A 20499-nucleotide genomic window follows, 5' to 3' on the forward strand; every position below is an offset into this window, starting at 1 on the left:
TCTTAAATTACATAAAATTATAGCTAAGCAACTAACAACAGAACTAACAATAGGTTTGAGAAACTAGATATCTTATGGAATCTCTAGATTATATTTCACTGGAGACCAGAAATACCAATTTTAAAAATCAATACCTCTGAAATACCTTTATTTCAGTAGTCATTACTTCTTATAAAATTGGAGGCTCTCTAAGTTTATATTTTTAAGAATGTTTTCATACTGTGCCAAATTATTGTGTTTGAATTTGTAATCAACAAAGCTGCTACTTCCTAGTTTATGATGGTAGCATATGCTCTTTGGGAATTCTGGCAACTTCAAAATGGTTAATCAAAATTTATTGAATACCTGACAATGCCCATCACATTATAAAGACAGAAAGGGTGTAACAATTTAGTTTCAGTTGTAAAGTAACTTGTCTATATCTTAAATGATGAAGAATACAAACAGGCAGTTTATTGTAAACCTGAATATTGTTAGGGATGTGAGCATGTAGTACATGGGCTTATTCTATTGTCACTATATTTTGAAAGTAAGATATAGACAGAACACTAATATTCTAGGTGAAAACTGGTCTTCTCAGCTCCTGCCATTCTCATCTCTATGGATTTTATAGCAAAGAGGCCAGATCTTCCCATAGAAGCAGGGCCAAGAAAGTGGCAAGTGTCCTGCCTCTGGATTCTGGAAGACCCACTTTTATATCCTGCCCCAGGCACTTACTAGCTGTATAACCCTGGGCAAGTCACAATGTTTTCCAACCCCTCTCTCCTACCTGTAAAACAAAGGAGTTGGATGTCTCATTCCCACCAACCCCTCTGGTTTTGACTCCAGGAACATCATACTTCCCCTAGGATAAGTTCATCACCAGAAATCTCATCATCATGGAGAATGCTTTAGTTGAATACTCAGTCCATCCTCAGTACCCTCAGTTGCATCTCTTCTTTGATTTCAGGGATGGAGGGCAGTGTAAAAAACTCCTCCAAAAGCCTTTCTTTATAGAGCTCAGGATTTTCCAGCCAACACTTCATTTCTCACCATCTGTTTTGCTTGGTTTTGACTCCAAAATATCATGCCCCATGCTGTGTATACCCTATGGCAACACCTATTCCCCTCTTCAGATTTTTTTTTTGTTTTTTTTTTGCGTATTGTTTTCCCCCATTAGATTGTAAGCTCAGTGAGGGCAGAGACTTTCTTTCTTCTTATGATTTATATTCCCAGCACTTAGCACAGTTCCTGGAACACAGTAGGTACTTGATAAATATTTATTGAAAATTTAATTGACTAATGGCCTCTACAATCCCTTCTGGCTCTAAATCTATGAACCTAAGTATCTTATATGAAATATTACCTCCTAGGTACATATATCTTCATGGATATATCAAAATTGATCCAATATTTTCTCATTTTAGTTTACTAGCTGTAACACAAATGAACCACCTAGCTAATGCTCTACAAATTTCATTAAAAAGCTATATTCTGCCAATACAAAGGATTATCTTTAGTAATTTGGAGAAAAATTTTAATATTCATATATATTAACAGTAAACTATATATTCACCATTAAAATAGACATTTTAAAACTAAGCCAAATGTATGAAATACCATTTCAGAAAGTTTGATACTATCCCCACAAAAAGTTAGTTATTTACATTTCATGGAGTTGGAGCTAAGATGATGGAGTGTCAAGAAACTGTTTAAGGAGCAGTGAGCTCCTCCAAACTACTACAAACACATCTAAAAATGCTGAATCTTGGTAAGGAAATCCAAAAAAAAGTCACAGTGAATCATTTTTTTCCAGCCTAGGTCAGCATAGGGAGATGGACTGAGAGGTCTGCTGAAACTTGGGATAAGGCCAGCCAAGAGCAGCTAAGGAAAAGGCTATGCTCACCTATAGGTGTAATCCTAAATAGTGGACCCATTTTCATTCACCCAGGGTGAACCTGAACTTAGGAATAGTATGCTTTTACACATAATACCTCACATTCTTGTTCTAAAGATCGAGAAAAACTTTTTTAAAAAATTGGTACCTATTATAAGAGTGGTCACATGCCCTAAGCAGTGTGTGAAGAGAAGTTCTGAAATAAGCAGTAACTGTGGGGCTGACCATGGAAACAGAGTAGGATCCCAGTTTTATCTTCTGACCTAGTCTGGAGCCTACCAAGAAATCATGACAGCAGGAATCCTAGACCAAAGGAGAGCCTTTAGCTCTGTCACTCTAAATCAGCTAACCAACAAGGACCAAGTCCAGCAGTAGTCAGCTACTGCTCACACCCAAATGCAGGGCAAGAACTTAAAAAGTTCAAAGGCCAGGAAGCCGTGATCAGTCTTTTGGATCAGATGACTTTGGGAGCACTGAAAGCTTGCAGGTTCCCAGCCTTAATTGTCCTTAAAATCCTACAATAATTCAACACTCAATATCCAAGGGCAACAGAACAAAACCCAGATCTTCCTTCCAGAAATACCCAGAGCCTGGTGTTAATATCAGATTTGATGTCAGAAGTAGATGGGGTAAATGAGCAAGAAACAAATGAAGAAAAAGAATTCCACCATAAAAAGCTGTTATAATGAGAGATAAACTCAAGACTCAGACCCAGAAGAGAAGGACTCAAAAACATCTACAAGAGAAGCCTCAAAGAAAATCACAGTTTGGACACTAGAATGCCTGAAAGAGATAAAGCAAGAGCTGAAAAAGAGTTAAAAATACTTTTAATAAATGAAACAAGAGTGCTACAGGAAAAGATTGAAAAAGAGAGCTACAGAAGAATTGCAAAGGGAATTAACAGCTTAGTACAAGAGATACAAAACTTTGCCCAAGCAACAAACTTAAAAAAAATTAGAACGGACCAAACAAAAGCCAATAAATGCATGAAACTATAAGAAATATTAAAACATAGCCAAAGACTGAAAACAACCAAGAAAATGTAAAGAATCTTACAGCAAAATAACTAATCTGGAAAACAGATCCAGGAGAATTTAAGAATCATTAAACTAGCTAAAAGTCATGACAAAAAAAAGAGATCCCAGAATATTTCAAGAAGTCTTAAAAGAAAACTGCTTCTTAGAACCAGAGTGCAAATTGGTTCTAGGAAGGATCTACAGGTCAACTCCTGAAAGAAACCTCCAGATAAAAACTCCAAGGAACATTGTAGCCCAAATCCAGAGCTTCTAGGTCAAAGAAATAATATTGCAAGGAGTCAAAAAAATGAAGCATTCAAGCATTAACAGCCACAGTCAGGATCACACATGATTTAGCAGCCAAGGCCTTAATGGAGGGGGGAAACTTGGAATATGACATGTCAGAAGACAAAGGATATGGGGCTATAGGTGAGTAAAGTCAAGTGCCATCCTAAATAGTGGGAAAGGATCTGTAGTAAAATAGAGCACTTCTAAGCTTTCCTGATGAAAAGACCAGAACTCCATCAAAACTCTGAAGTTCAAACGTAAGAATTAAAGAGAAACATAGCAAGATCTATGGAGAATGGAAGAATCTGTGATCAAACAAGAGATAGAGAACATTATAAAATGTAAAATGGATAATTTTGATTACATTGAATTAAAAAAGTTTTTGCATAAACAAAGCCAATGCAAATGAGATTAGAAGGGAAACAGAAATGTGGCGATCAATTTTTACAATCAGTGTTTTTGATAAAGGCATCATTTCTAAACTATATAGAGAACTGAGTCAAATTTATAAGAATACAAGTCATTTCCCAATTGATAAATGGTCAAAGGATATGAATAGGCAGTTTTCTGATGAAGAAGTTAAAGCTATCTATAGTCCTGTGAAAAATGCTCTCATTCGCTAATTAAAGCAAATTAAAACACTGAGGTACCGCACCACACCTATCAGATTGCCCAACATGACAAAACAAGAATATGATAAATGTGCTATTGTATTGCATTAGCATTTATCTTTGCCTTTCCTTTTCCTTATTTCCTTTCTTGACAATTCCCCGTTCATATTTTTTAGCCTTTCTACCTGTAAAGTACTCTAAATTGAGACTAAGAGGAAAAAATTAGAATTAATTCCCTTCCTGGCGATTGCCAATCCAAGACATATCTAAATTTCATCCTGTTTACTCTGATTTTCTGGTCTTTGTATCAGTTATGTTTATGTGTTTATACACAAGCCTTATGAATATATATTTATATACATATGATATTAACACATTATATATGTAATATATATTATATTATACATTATGTATGTGTATTCATATCTATCTCTATATCTATCTACATGAGGTAGAAAAATGTCAAGTGACAGGAAAGCATTATGGGTCCCTTTTGACTTCATGATACCACTGCCATTTTCTGTTTTCTAATTTGTCAAAACCAATAATCTTGAATTAAAAGTGAGAATAACTTAGTGCGCTTCTGGGAATTTGATATAATTTAATATAAAATTATTCCATAGTGTGTAAAGCAGCACAGACATTATGTAATTCTATAGCAAAACCCAAATATATTACAAATACTACAAATTGGGAATAAACCTTGTTTCCTGTGGCCCAGAGAAAGCATGCCATGAGATTTAAATGAAAAACATTTTAAATTCTGTCTTGTTTCAGTTTCCCTATTGTTTTTCTAAAAAACTTTTTTTAATAGTACTAGGATCACATACAGAATGGTGCTACTTATGTTTAATGGGCAGTGAGATTTCTCATCGTTTAGCAGATTTATAGTTGTAACTCAGACCAGAATTCCAAAATAAGACTAAAAATAAAGGCAGGTCATGCATGAGTTGCAACACACGTCCTGACCCATTAGCTATTTATCCACTAATTATTTTTTTATGCTAATTAAATGAAGGTCCCTACTACTGGACACATAAGATTCTATAAAATATTTCACATACACAACTACATCCTCGAATCCTGGCAGAGGATGCCATTTGTGGAAGATTGATAATTTGGTTTGCTGAGGGTTACTTATTAGTCTCTATTGGAAAAGTGCAAACACCCAAATAGTTCTCCACATTGTAGAAAAGTTATTTTTATGTACAATTAAGAGGACAGGTTTTTTAAAAAATTCCTTAGATGATCTACATATCATCTATACCACTAAATGCAAATTAAAACCCCCACCTCTGACCAAAATTGAGATGTTTTTTCCCTTGAATAAATAACAAAACCGCCTCTATTCTCCATTTTGATCTAACAGCAAGGACTCAAGTTTATGAGAAACATTTCTTAAGTGGGAAAATTAAAAGTTTCCCTTGAACCCTCCAAAAAATGACTTTCTTTTAAAATCTGATAGATGAGTAACAAGTCAGAGATGCTCTTACCATGTATAGTTCACTGACTTTTTCTTGACACTTGACATAGGATTCATAATCTGCAAAGACTTTAAACCTATTTTATTGTGGGATAGAAAATGAAAACAAAATAATTATGACCACATTCTGTAACTATTTCTGTACTGTAAATTAAATTGCACCTTGCTCTGTGACCTAATTAGACTATCTGGTTGATTGCTAATAAAATTCAGAGCAACCATCAAGAATTTTAGCCAGCCCACATTATTTCTGACAGCCTTTTCTATGCTTAAGAAATGCCATTGTGTTAATATATTTGATAACAGGACGTATCAATTAGGTGAGGAAATCAGTATATTAGCTTTGTCAGTTTTATTTTAAAATTCCATTACCATCCTTATTTGATAAAAAACCAATTTTTCTTGCCTCGTCTGTCTTTTTTCTGATCTGGAGTCCATGCTCACCTACTTTCCCACTAGTATTTCCCCCAGTGAGGAAAAAATAGGTTCCCAAAGTCATACCCCACATGTCCCATTCTGGATACTGACCTGTCATGATAGAATAACATACTGATAATGTCTTTGAAAAGGTCTGGCTGCTTTGGAGAGAAGTAGCCATTATCAATCTGATCAATGACCAGCTTCAGTTCTGGAAGCTTCTCATAATACTCCTTAGCATCATACCTAAGGATGGGGTTGATGAGGGAAGAGTTAAATATCGTACGTAAGGAGTAGCATTAGAAATTCTATAAACAGCATAAAACTCATGGTTTTCTAATTAACTACTATTACTGGAAATTGAGGCAGACTTTATGCTTATAACATTACTGTGTACAAGGGCATTTTTGAGCTTTCCTAGTGTCATTCAAATGTAATTTAGTTATTATGTGTAACAGAAAACTCTAATGATAACAGATTATGAAAAATCATAAGTATCATGTGCTCTGTCATAAATGGAGGACAGAAGGGCATATATATATATATACGTATATATATATATATATATATATATATATATATATATATATATATATATATATATATATATATATATATATGAAAGCAGGCTGCATTTAATTCAATCTAGGATTTTAAAAAATATTTAAAATACGCAGATAACTAGGCCAACCCATTGGCAGAAGCTGGTAGTAAATTATAAAATGCAAGGATAGGGAACTCAGTGTATGAAAGTCAACAATTTAATTAAAACATACAGAAGCATACTTTCTTTGATTATTTTTTAGTAATTTTGAATCTAATATAAATCAAGTCCTCTGTAGGGGAAGGGAGATAAATATCTCATATTGTTTTTCAAATTTGGATGTGTCCCACTACTACTTTCTTTTAAAATGTTTTCACATAGCAATCAGTTCCAGATATCACTCTGAACTACCACCCACTCCATGAGTCTTCCTTTGCAACCAAAAAGTAAGAATAAAAAATCAGTTAATCAAATCCAGTCAACATAATTATTTAATCTTATAGTACCTAGAGTTCCCTACCTCTCTACTAAAAGAAGAAAAGATGAAATTTTTCATTTCCTTTTTGGGGGTCAAGATCCCTTACTAATCTCTGCCTTCAAAATTTGAGAGGAATCTGATGAATTAATTAGAATTTTAAAATCTTAGCTAGCATGTTTTTCAGATTTAGGCCAAGTTGAAAGCAAATAGGGATAATGGGTGGGTTTTCTGAGGGAGGCAACAGTACAGACAGGATGACGGAAAGAACAATGACTTTGCACTTAGAAAACCTGTTCAAATACTGACTCTCATCTATCAAGTCAAGCAAGTTACTTAACCTCTCTTGGCCTGTTTGCTAATCTGTAAAATAAAGGGACTAGACTAGATAGGTCTCCAAGCTGTCATCCAGTTCAACAGGTATGATCCTATGAAACAGTTTTACTAAAGTGCAGCCTGAAGTTGGATGTTATGAAATAATAACAACCCAATATCATGTTTTATCTTCATGCATTGCCCTAGATTAAATAATCTACTTGGAAGAGACCTTATGAAATTTCTGGTGTGAAATTTTGGGCTTCCAAGACTTTTGTGATTATCAATTGCCAAAATGAAAGAGAATCTTACCCTTTGCTGTCCAGAGCAGCAACGTCATCTACCCTCATGCCGAAGATGAACAGGTTCTCTTCTCCAGCTTCCTCGGCCATTTCGACATTTGCTCCATCCATGGTGCCAATGGTGAGAGCTCCATTCAGCATGAATTTCATATTGCCTGTCCCTGAGGCTTCAGTGCCAGCAGTTGAAATCTGTTCTGACAAGTCTGTGGCTGGAATAACTACCAATAATTTGTATCCAAGTTAATGATTTTGATTTTTGATTTTCTAGCTTGACCAACTTCCCTCCTCCCCCAATTCTTATTATGTTCAGGGTTTTAAAATCCAAGTTGTATTGTTAGTCTGTGTGGTTGTATTCTTATGTTGCTATTCTGTGACATATTCACAATGAAACAGCCCACATAAAAACATATTTGGGACCAGAGGTCATAATTCTGACTTTGTAACTCTATTTTTGCACACAGGAATGAGTGCTGTCAAAGACACTCTTTGAATATAGAAGCTATCAAATCCGTGCTCTACTCTGAGAGTACCTTTGTATACCGTAAACAATATAAGCTGAATCCCTTGGAAGATAGATTTTTGTAACCTTCAATGCCTGAAGAAATGATGAGGTCTTCCTGGGTTTTGGTAGGTCACAGAATAATAATTCTCAATAAAAAATGATTCCTTGATATCTTTGATACCTGGGAAATCAGTGCATGCAGAATTGTTATTTGTATGTGGGGAGTGTTTTGTAAATATATGGGTAGAAATAAGCAAATGGGTGACAGTGCCGAAAAAAGGAAGTGTAGCTTTTAAGCAAACGTATCTAACTTCACATGTTAACCCCTGCTCTGGAGAGTGATAGTCAAAGACATATCCACATCTCACTCCTTGGCAACCTGATTTATTTACTTGCTCCTGTATGAACAAATGACAGTAGGTTCTCCTAGGTTTTCCCTCACAATGACAAGAAGGAAGCCAGGGAGCTCCAAAATTAAGGATTAAGAACCCAACAAACTTATTCTCTCACAAAGAAGACCAGTATCTAACAGAACAGAATTGCAGGTACTTATCATTAACACCTAGATTTCCTTGACAATGAAATGCATTTGAAGTACAGCATGATAATACCTGCTTTGATGCAGCAATATCAATCTCACTGTCAGATAGGTATATAAATCTTGAGTTCTGCCCAGGTGTGATACCAAAGAGCTTATTCGTCTAGCATTTCCCATTAGATTACAAATTTCTTAATAGAAGTAATTGTTTTCTCTCTAATATGTAATCCATATATTGTCATTTACTTTGCCCAGTGCAAATCCAGTGTTCGATGAATACTTTGGGGTTCAAAGATTTGGTTTTAGGAAGCCATGGTTTTAAATTCTGCCTTAGACATTTAATAATTTAAATAGCGAGTTTGGGAAATCACTTTGACCTCTCCAAGTCTCATTTCTATAAAGTGGGGATAATGATAGGACCCACCTTACAAAGTTGTGATCAAATGAGAAAAAAATATACGGACTGCCTTGTAAAACTTATAGTGCTACATAAATGTTAGCTATTGTTATCATACTACCTTTTTCAGCCAGAGACACTCTATAGTTCTCTAAGAAGATGACTTTCAATTTGCTTCCAACAACAGGGTCATTGTTCACCACATCAGCCACAGATGTGATGAGCTTGATGATCATTTTAGCCATGTGGTATCCTGGAGCAGCCTTGTGAAAACAAACAACTCAGATATTTATTATGTAGTAAAGATGGGAAAAGACTTGAACTTCAAAATCTATCCAGTTAGATAAACTTACTTTGCCTCCAATTATAACTGTTCTGGGCACAAATGGCTTCTTAGGGTTTTTTTTAATGCCTAGAAAAGATTGAGAGTGGGGATTGGGAACGGGGCAAAAAGGACATACATGGGCACTGCTGCTTCCCCCCACACCTAAGGGTTTACGAGGGCTCCACTGCAAGTGAAGGACCAACTCACGGTTGTACATTGTAATGATGTGAAGGCAGTTCATGAGTTGTCGCTTGTACTCATGGATCCTTTTAACTTGTACATCAAACATAGAAGATGGATTGATCTTTACTTTGTATTCCTTCTCCAGGAATTGAGAAAACTTAAGTTTGTTTTCCTATTGAAATAGAAACACAAGAGCTCTTCTGCTCTGAAGATATGTGGTGTTTGGTGTTTTAATACAGACATAAAATAACGAACATTGTGAACATTGCTATGATGCAAAGTCTCACCTGCTTTATATTAGATACTTCACGTAGAAAACCATCATCAGAAACAAAGCTGTGCAGCTTGGTCAACTGGCTCAAGTCTTTCACATAGTCTTCTCCAATTCTCTTCAAATTTAAAGGAAAAAGATATGTGTTATATATGTGTAAAGATATATTTCTAGTGCCTTGCACATAGCAGGTGCTTCATAAATGCTTGCTGAATTGTACTTAATCAGTATCTATAAATAATTTCACATGAAAAAGATTCTAAGTATGTGACAAATGGTATTTACTTACTATACAAAGAAATATTGAATAAAGGGATAGTTTCTTTTAATAGTTAAAAGGCTGTCAGTTTTGTTCATAAAATAATATTTTACTGTCTAACTACCTTATATTTGGATCACTATAACTCTGGAATTCTACATATAAAGTGAAAAGAATATGATTGGGAGTCATGAAACCTTGGGGTTTATTCTCGGCTATTTTGCTGAATTACTATGTTTTCTTGGGTATCTGACATCGGTATGGGTTTTGTTTTCTTCCTATAGTTTCGTCCTTATTGAAATCTTTCATTTCAAAGAAACTCTTTCTCTTGGACTCTAGTGACTTTATAATTATGAGATTTGAGATAATAGCACTGATTCAGCAACTGGGATGCATCTATATAGGATGTCAGAAGTTTGTGAAAACCATATTAGTAGGAAGAAATTGGAAAAGAAATCAACAAATTTTGGTTTTTGTTCAGCCTCTGCCAATGCTTTGCTATGTTATATAAGTGAATTAATCTCCCTAGGTTCTCATTTTCTACATTCATAAATTGACTATTTAGGATTAGATCATTTTCTGAAGTACCTTCCAGGTCTACAATTCATTAATTCTAATCAGAAAGTATAGCCCACATTGATATGATCTCATTAGTTTCTGCACATGCTTTATTACTTTTAAGAGATGATCTTATTCACAACCGTCCTACATATCAGTTTCTTCACACAAATGTACACAATATTTCCCATAGTTACCTCTGCTATTAAGTCTGCAAGTCCTGGGTTACAGAGTAAGAGCCAGCGCCTTGGAGTTATCCCATTGGTTTTATTCTGAAATTTGTCTGGTTCTATCTCACTGAAGTCCTTGAATCTAAGGGTCAGAAAATTATGCAGTTTGGATCATGGAAGTATGGTTCAAGGTTAGTCAATAAAACCTCAACATACCTCCTGGGTACTCTAAGAAGCCAATAAACTAGCAAAGTAAAGAATGAGAAAAAGATAACTAGCATCTTTGGTTGTCAGTCTGAGGGAGAATAAAAAATAGTTTTTATTGTCTATACATAATAGTAATATCTAACCTCTTCTTGACTGAGCAACATTGACATATCAGACTTTTTAGGAAAGGCTCCCTCTGGTTTCTAAAAGGTTCAAATTGACCAGGAAAGATTTCTCAATAGAAACTATGTAGAAGATGTCATCTTCAGACATATTTTTCTGCAGTCACCCTGCCTGTAGCCAAGTTAACAGGATCTGAACTACTTGTGAGTTAATCTAATTGTGTTAGCCCAGGGACCAGAGTAACCAAGGCTTACACTTTAGTCTTTACAATGTCAGAGTGAATCTTAGCCACACCATTCACAGCATGAGAGCCCACGATACAGAGATGGGCCATATTTATTCTTTTCCCCCCTTCTTCTTCTATTAGAGACATCCTTCTGAGACGGTCGCCATCATTAGGGAACAATGATGCAATTCTCTAATCACAAGAAGAAAGAATTGTCAGTTACTTTTGAATAAAGCAGCTTGTTAAGCACCAATAATTTTCTTCTAACTACTGTATTTGATGAAGTCTACTCAGAATGATAGAAATATAAAATAATATAATATAAATATATAATAATACTGTGAAGTTCCTTTTTAAATGGTTATCTTTTTAAAAAAGCAGACAATCTAGATTCATGATCAAATGTAGAAATTTCTTCAGTTTCAACAAAAAACACTCCAATTATTAAATAATATTTGATATTACATTTTATAAAATGCAGAACCCCTTTTTGCAACTTAAGAAAATTTACTTTCATGCAAAGACAGTAATAAGAAGTCTTGAGAAAGACTTACATCTAAGTGTTTCTGATTGATCTCATAGATGATTTGTAAATGTCGTGGGAGAAGTTTCTCTACAAGTTCCACTGGCCAGCGCTCCAATGCTTCTGGGAGGACAGTGTGGTTGGTATATGCAAATGTCTCTGTTGTGATCTTCCAGGCCTGAGGGAAATTGAATGGTTAACTTTCCCACCTTAGCAAAATTGGCTACCTCCATATGCACAGACCCCAGTTATAGGTAGCCAAATCTCTTCTTGCCTCTGTTATACTTAGATATAGCTATAGGATAATACTCTGTCTTGAGCTGGATAAATTTAATGTTAGTGATGATTTTCCTTGAAATGTATGGAAATAGCAAATTTCCGGGAAATAGGACCACATTTTTGGCAAGGAGTTATTTTTAAGTCTGGTAGAAGGCACCATTCTATTGATCTACTTTACAACCCTATTTTCATTTCTCATATTTTTTAAAGAAAAGACTTTATAGAGAGATACTTCAGTAATGACCCTTTTCTTTTGTTAAGCTTTTAACAGTATAAGCTTCCAAATCTGTGGGGACACTTAGAAGAATTCCTAGTTAATTATCTTTTATAATCTTAGTGAAAACACTGCATCTTTGGTTAACCATTGAAAGAAACGTGAAAAAATTTCAATATTTATGCATGATTTCATTTGTTCTGCTAACATTTTCAGTAAAGCAATGGGAGAAAAAAGTTCAAGTTGTACCACCTAGTATGATATCAATCATTTCTAAATTGGAAGTTACTGGGAACCAAAAGTTTACATGAAAATCTTGGTTGGAGAGGATGGATGATGAAACTTGCCTCTCATGTCTCAGGAGAGAAGAGTATTAGAATGGTATGAGGTATTATCAGATTTCTAAATGTATTTGTTTTTGCTAAACTGTACCAATTTATTTGCAAGGAGAATTCTAGTGAGGTGAAAGGGTATTAATTAGGAAGTAACAGTATTGTTTAGAGAAATTAATAAACAATGAAAATATTTGGTAGTGCAATATCTCTTAGTCTTAATATAAAATGAATCCAAGTATTTTACCAACCTTAGGCCAGGGCAATCTTTCAATGTCCACCAAAATCCTCATCAACTCAGGGATAGCAAGGGAAGGGTGTGTATCATTCAGCTGAATGGCAACCTGCAGAAAAACCACACTAAATTAGGGATCATGGAGCATGTATTTTACTTGATTGAAGAACGAATCCAAATATTAATTTTCAAATAATTAAAACTACTTCCAGAGTTATTTTTATTTGGGTTGAGGGACAGGGAGGGAAATTTCTTGAAAAGAGATTAATGATTTCATTTCACACCCATGAACTAAACAAGTGCATCCCATCCCAAATAGATCTTCCCTTGCACATGGGAAACCAAATAATCCAGCATAGTTTGTTTCTCTTAGCTCTAAATTAAGATGTATTGGTTATCCATCTACTGATCTTTTATCAAAAGTTTTCTTTCAAAAACAAATTTATGGTCTCCAGATTTAGAATCCCTGCCATAGCAGGGATAATATATATAATATATAATATATATTATAAGGGGCTATGGCAGGGATTCTAAACCTGGAGACCATAAATTTGTTTTTGAAAACTATTTTGATAGCTATATTTCAATGTAATTGGTTTCCTCTGTAATCCAATGTATTTATTTTATTGATTTTTTTTCAAAAACATCATTCTGAGAAGGGGTTCATAATCCTTATTGGACTACCACTGGAATCTATGTCATAAAAAAGATGAGAGACCCTGGGCTATTGCCATGTGTTAAGTAGTCCACTTCTGATGTGCCTGACTTGAAGAGAGTTATGTCTTAACGCTTTCAAATGGACAAGGAGAGCTGACCATAAATCTCTGGCTATTTCCTTGTCAGAGACTACATTGATAGGCTCCTCACCTGATCTGGAAAAGCATCAAACGTTGCACCAAACTTGGAGGCTTTAAAGCGTCGGATGACATCTTGTAAAGTAGCAGCCACAACAAAGTACTCCTGCTTTAATCTCAGCTCCTTTCCTTCAAAAAACTACAATCAAATACCATAATTAGAATATTTCACAGAGCAAAAGGCATAGGAAGAGTCTGCCAAGCTAGGGCATAGGACTTTTTCATGGCTATCTTTAATTTAATTCAGACATTTATTAAATACCTATTGTATGAAAGAAACTCTTAGGTGCTAGAGATACATAGACAAAAGAAAAACAATAGTTGCTTTCAAAAAGCTTACATTCTATTGGAGTAGGAGGAGAAGAAAGAAATAGCATTTATACAGATGAGTAAATAAAAAGTAGTTTGAGGTGGGAAAGTGTAATAACGTGTGTGTATGTTTGTGCACACTTGTATACAAGCACATTGAAAGGGAATGATCAACAAAAGCTTCAGGGAAGAGACTGATCAATCAGCAAGTATTTATTAATTACCTAATATATACTAAACACTAGAGATACAAGGACAAAGAATGAAACAATCTCTTGTCATGAACTTTCATTCTAATGGAGAAGATAGTGTGCATACACAGATATAGAGAGCATAAATGAAAAGAATAAATGCAACTGTACACAAAAGAGTTAAATATAAAATAGTTTGAGAGGAAGGATATTAACAGATGGAAGAATTAGGGAAAGATTCAAGCTGCAGATGAGGCAAAGGTAAGAAAGGAGTATATTCCAGGGAGGCATTGAAACTGGATAATGTAGAAGCACAGAGACAGAGGGTTATGGGGGACGAACAGGGAGAAGGACAGTTTGGATGGATCACAAAATGGAGGGGAAGTAATCTTTAATTAGACTAGGAAGGTAAGCTGAGGCCAGCTTGTGTAGGACTTTACAAACTAAACAGAATGTATATTTTATCACAGACCACAGTTTTTTAACTTGGGGTCCATGGACTTACTTTTAAAAATGATCTTGATAACCATATGCCAATATAACTAGCTTGCATTTTATTTTATGCATTTAAAAAACATTATTCTGAGAAGGGATCCATAGGTTTCATCTTTCTTCAGCCCCTTGCATTCAGGTTTTTATTTCCTGCCTACTCTACTAAAATTGTTTTTTCTAAGTTTACCAATTACCTTCTAGTCACTAAATTTGAAACTTTTTTTTCAGACCTCCTCCTAAATTTCTCCATAGCATTTGACCTTCCTGACTGTACCTTCTTCCTGGATACTCTATCCTCTACTGGCTCAATAAATAAACTCTTGATTCTTCTATATTTCTTTTATTTTCTCTTCTGATCCTTTCACAGATTCTTCATTCTCTTCCTGACCGCTTAATGTTGGTATCTCCAAAGATCTGTCCTTGGACCTCTTCTCAACATACTCTCATCACTTGGACACTCTCTCTCTTAGACTTAAATACAGCCTCACTACAAATGACTCACAAATCTATATCTTTATTCCTTCACCTATGTTACAGACTTTTACTTCCTACTGCCTGCAGGATATCTCTACTTGGATGCCCCACTAATGAATGACTCCTTAAATTCAACATGTCCAAAACTAAGCTAATTTTCTTTCCTCCTAAATCTATTCCTTCTGACTTCACTATTTATCTCTTGTTTATTATTTTAGTGTTATCTTTGACCCTTGCTCCCCAATAAATTTCTACTTTCTGTTGATTTGAATTCTACAACAACCTTCCCATCTTTCCCCTCATCTTTGTTCCTTGTCACTGTCCTAATTCAAACTCTCATCAATACCTGTTTACATAACTACAATAGCTTTTTTTGCAGATTTTTCCATCTCTTTTCTTTCTTTTCTCCAACCCGTTGTTCATTCTGTTACTAGAATCACTCCTTTCCTCCAAAATCTTCAGGTTATTCTCTATGGCCTATGGATTTAAGTGGAAACTCTTTTGCCTAACATTCCAGCCCTCTGTCAATCTGTTCTAGGTGAAAGGTTAACTATCTCATGTTATCTCCCTCCACAAATTTTTCTTCCTAAACATGTATTCTCATTACTCTTTACACCTTAGCTCAAGATGTTCCTATAGTCAATAATTCCTTTTCTCATCCTTTTCACCTGTTGAATTTCCACTCATCTATTAAAATGCAACTAAAAAACACCTCAAACCTTCATTCCCTGATTGGTAAGACTTTCACCCTTAGACCTCCCTCAGTACCTTGTTCTTGTTTTTAACTTATTAATGTACTTATTAAGTAATATTGTATGTCATAGCTATGAATTGGTATCTTATCCTCTTACTAGATTATAACTTCCATCAGGGCAGTGATTTATTTCCAGTGTTTCTTCCCAAGCACCTAACACAGTGCTTGGCACACAGTATATATTTAATGCACACTTATAAATTGGGTGGTTCGAATCTTATTAGTGTTAGTTGATTTAAAAGGCCGAGAAACCAAAAATGCAGATCCAAGAGAGGCTTTTTGACTCTGTAGATGATATTTCTATTTGGAAAGGAAGCATCATCTCACCAATCACTTAAACTTTTACAGCTTTTACAAAGATGAATAATAATAAGACGAATCCTTTATTTACACAAGGAAAACAGTCTAATCCAGATAGAAGAGAGAAAAAGTATTCGTTTCCTGAATTTATTCAACATTAAATGGCCACATTTGTGTGACTATTGAGCAGGGTACTTTGAAATATCTTTTCTGAAAAGACCAGCTTCCATTTAAAAATAAGGCATAATCACTTACATTATCATTGGGATACAGGACACGGGAGATGTTTTCAGCAAGATTTCGGTCCAGCACTGCCTGAATATAGTCACCGACGTTAACTAAAGGAAATGGAGAGAAAAATCAAATTGTCATTTCAAGCTACCTGACTTTATATAATGTTTGCTTGGCAATTTATGGGACCAAGTTGGAAAATGGAAAATGACCCCAAAGGCAAATGGTTTCCAAATTGCTTACATTCTATGTTTCCACACGGGGGTATAATGGTCAATGACTATCAATGCAAATATCCTTCCTATTTACTTTCTAAAAAGAATACCTTCTTGTATAGTGAAAAGATGATAAAATCAAAGCCTTTTTTCAAGTTTACCCTTTATATAAAATGCTTAGCATGTAGATGTTCTCTGAATCTAACAGATTCACTTGATTCATGTGATTATAAAAGGGAAATAGGAAAATAGCAAGAACCCAATTCAGTACTCACAGTCACGGAGGTTAAAGTCATTTGGTGCTCGAGCAGACCACAGTCGCATGGTATTAACAGTGTTATTCATATATCCAGGCACAGGTGTGTCATAGGGTAGTGCAAGGATCACCTACAAAATTAAACAGAATAACCGATAAGCTTTTTTTCCCCTTGGGAAGTTAGGTCCGGCAAATTAGGCCACAAACTGAGTCCTAGTTCTGATTTAGTTGCTGGCCTGATGTGAAACTAAGGAAATAGTCACAGGAAAGTCTTAATTACCTCTCTCTCTCTCATTACTTTCAGAAAGAAATGAACTTTAAAGATGCTATCTTATAGTGTCATGGAGAGAGAATTGGATTTGAAGTAAGGGAGGCTTTACATTCAAATTCAGCCTTAAGTACTCTGTAGATTTGCTACTATGGACAACTCATTTAATGTCTCTGAACTTCAGTTTCATTATGTATAGAATGGAGATAATACTTTGCAAGAATTAAAGCACTCTGTAAATTTCTACTCTTGTTGTTTTTTAAAATCAGCAAGAAGAATCTACCCCTTCCTCTTTGTCAACTTGTGTTTGATGACTGGTTATAGAATCCAGATTTTGTGACATTTAATGAGTTGGTAAGATTGAAATATTAGGAGATACTTATTTCAGTCTATCAGATATGTTTTTAATCTAATCATAGCTTTATAAAAGTTGGACATTTAAAAGAACAACTGTAATTCATCCTTTGAGACAAAGGAACTTGAATAGACTAGATGGTTGAGCTATTGGCTTCATAGCAAAACTTAAAAGTGATAAGTAGAATAAAACATTTTATATTCCCTACACTATCAGAACTAAGAAATAAAATTATAGAATATTTAAAGTAGAAAAATAAACCTCAGATATCATGTAGTTCTTCTCGTTTTACAGACTGAGTCAAGAGACATCAAGTATACAGGTAAAATAGCTTGCTAGTTTCAGAACAGTTCCTAAAATGGGACCATAGCAGTTTTGCCCCAGAATGGGAAATGTAAATGGTGAGCTGATAGTGCTTATTCTTCTTTAAGGATAAAGGGGTGGGCGGAGCTGTTTCAAGGCAGACCTGGGACTAGAGGCCTGGACAGGATGGAGAGAGGTGAGATGAAGGCAGGCTCCTGCTGGGGAAGCAGCTTGACTATTTCTCAGGAGAGAGAAAACAGAAAGGTCACGATTAAAAGGATGAGAGCTGTAGGCAAGCTTTGAAGTAGGGAAGGATCTGTGGCCCTGATCCTAAGAATCTGTCCCTTCAATGCACACACAAGTAGTTCTTCAGGGACCACCTCCACTGGCCTGCGATAGTGATGATTTTCAAACAGGGAATAATGAGCATCTCAGTTTATAATTCCCCAATCTGGACCTTTTCTTTATCTGAAGGTTTTGCTCTTTTTTTAGCTTCTCTAATTTAGGCCAAGGTTGAAAGTATTGTGGGCTGCCCTATGATTCTACAAAGGGACAGTTAAGGTCTCCTTAAGGGACCCAGTATCTTTTATAGTTTGCTTAGGGATGAAGAAATTCAAGAACTAAGAACTATTTGAGAGTTCTGCCCCTCAGCACTATGTGTCCTGGGAAAGAGGTGATAGTGGTAGTAGGGAGGGGAGCTGGCAGATTTTAGGTGATGGAAAGTGGTAAGGAAAACAGTCCTTTGACCCTAACTAGAGGATCGTGCCTTCTTGAGGACTGGGGTCTTTCTCTCAAAGCTTTGCTCCCTCCACCTTTTCCAGATGGTATTTTTTGTTTTGGAAGGGTGTGTGTATGTGTGTGTGTGTGTGTGTGTGTGTGTGTGTATGTGTGTGTGTGTGTGTGTGTGTGTGTGTGTGTGCATGGGCATACCCTTCTATGTACACATTTCAACAACCTGGCTAAAAGACCATTACACTGGTAGTTAGGAGACCTGCACGAGTCTGCTCTGACTCTGACTTGGGTTCTGGGTCATCTCCTTTGTTATAACTCTAACGGAACTTGTGTAATCCACAAAAGTTCTATGTGAATAGGAACTGAACAAGCCTTCTATTGGAATGTTGGGTAAGTCACTTCTTTCTTCCAGAAAATGAAAGAGATGGATTCCATATGGCTCTTTCTAGCTGAAACATGATGTTTTGAAAGGGTTGTCTTCAAACCCTATTTCAGCCTCCTCATCAGAAGCATCTATTTGTTTGCTATAACATTTACTATTGCCAACCCCTTCTGTAATCAAACTTCTTGAATGCCAAGTTTAAATGAACTATTAACTTATGCACTTAGTCATCAAGAATAATTTAGTAAATAGAAAGCTGCCAAACAGTATGCTTCCTCGTGTGGCTGAGGATCTTTTCTAGCAGCAGCCTCATGGTGTCTCAAAATTGCATTCCTACATCCCTACCCAGGGTTGTGTCCAGACTCACTACTACTTGAAGGTGCCTTTCCTGCAGCTTTCCTAGGGCTGGTTCATGGCAATTGCCCCAAGAGCAAAAACTACTTATGGATCTGAAGCCAACACTATTACCTGGGTTTTTTTCTTCTAATCTCTTACCACTGTATTTCCTCCAGTCGAACTATGCTGAAATTCCTTTAGAGTTATCATTTTGCCCTCTTAATTTTGAACACGTGAGGTTTATAAGATATATTATCATGCATAACAATTACATATAATAAGATTCTATATGACAAGCAATATTTTCATGCTAGGTTTCATTAGTCAATGTAAGTGAATGAAAGAATTTTATGCTAAATAAAGGTCCAGGATGATTTAAAAAATCAAGTTGTGATTAATCATGGGATCATATATTAAGAGTTGGAATTAACTCTTAATGATGTCACCTGTCCAACGTTCTCATTTTACAGGTGAGTAAACTAAGGTACAGAAAGGTCAATGATTTTCTCAAGGTCACCCAGCTAATAAATAGCGAAAATGGGATTTGAACTGAGGCTGACTCCAAATCTAGCATTCTTTCAGTTATAACATACTGCCTCTAAAAATGAAATTAAAGTATTTCATAGAATGAGACTCATTTTGTTTAAAATCAATTTGTATTTCTGCCCCAGGGAACATAAAAGAAAAAGACAATTCCCTGCGTGCTGTATGAACAAAGCATGCTTGACTTTGTGCTTTCTGTTACCACGGGCTACTAATCTGGGAATTGTCATAGGCAGTTACTTACTTCTAGAAAAATCATATTGGTTTGAGATCTGATTACCTCAGATTACTTCAATCTCTGTAAATTTGTCTTCATAGCCACAAAAGACCAGACCCCTTCTATCTGAATTTCTGGACACTTTCTTAAGAATGTCATCGTATTCTAGAAACTTTATACATTTTGTACTCAGGCAGTGGGACCTGTGCTATTAACAGAAAGGCACCAATCCCCATAGAGTATTGAAACTATTTGGAGACAAACTGTATAATATTATGATTTCAAAGTTTCCTAATTTGCTTACTTTGGAAAATAATTCCAATTAAATTTACATATAATTAGGTGAGAAAATTGGCAGTCCTAACATGACCATATCTGTCATTAAAATGATTACTGTCTTTGAATGAAGCACTTGAGTAATGTTACCTTGGTTTTACAAAAGCTTGGCATCTGAAATTTCTTGATGTAAGATAATATACAAGCATATATAGACATATATAATATACATGTCTGTGCATATATAAAATATACTCAATACATATGATATATAAATAGTATGTATTATATATGTATAATTATGTTATATATAACACACATGCACATATGAAATATATATTT

The 20499-nt window shown here is 35.3% G+C and overlaps 1 protein-coding gene across 1 annotated transcript in view; it reads right to left on the reverse strand.

Moving 5' to 3' along the window:
* Nucleotides 1-20499, reverse strand: part of PYGL (glycogen phosphorylase L) — a 55745-nt gene that overhangs the window by 721 nt on the left and 34525 nt on the right. Inside the window, exons 6-19 of the mRNA XM_072629821.1 lie at nucleotides 16765-16876; nucleotides 16299-16381; nucleotides 13537-13662; nucleotides 12686-12778; nucleotides 11641-11787; nucleotides 11115-11278; nucleotides 10558-10672; nucleotides 9560-9661; nucleotides 9297-9444; nucleotides 9118-9176; nucleotides 8886-9027; nucleotides 7338-7545; nucleotides 5803-5937; nucleotides 5285-5351 (exon numbers count right to left, since the gene is read on the reverse strand). Coding sequence (XP_072485922.1) covers nucleotides 5285-5351; nucleotides 5803-5937; nucleotides 7338-7545; nucleotides 8886-9027; nucleotides 9118-9176; nucleotides 9297-9444; nucleotides 9560-9661; nucleotides 10558-10672; nucleotides 11115-11278; nucleotides 11641-11787; nucleotides 12686-12778; nucleotides 13537-13662; nucleotides 16299-16381; nucleotides 16765-16876 — 1701 coding nt within the window. The remainder of the gene's footprint in view (nucleotides 1-5284; nucleotides 5352-5802; nucleotides 5938-7337; nucleotides 7546-8885; nucleotides 9028-9117; nucleotides 9177-9296; nucleotides 9445-9559; nucleotides 9662-10557; nucleotides 10673-11114; nucleotides 11279-11640; nucleotides 11788-12685; nucleotides 12779-13536; nucleotides 13663-16298; nucleotides 16382-16764; nucleotides 16877-20499) is intronic.

Source organism: Notamacropus eugenii, chromosome 1, assembly GCF_028372415.1.
Source record: "Notamacropus eugenii isolate mMacEug1 chromosome 1, mMacEug1.pri_v2, whole genome shotgun sequence".
NCBI classification, from domain to species: Eukaryota; Metazoa; Chordata; class Mammalia; order Diprotodontia; family Macropodidae; genus Notamacropus; species Notamacropus eugenii.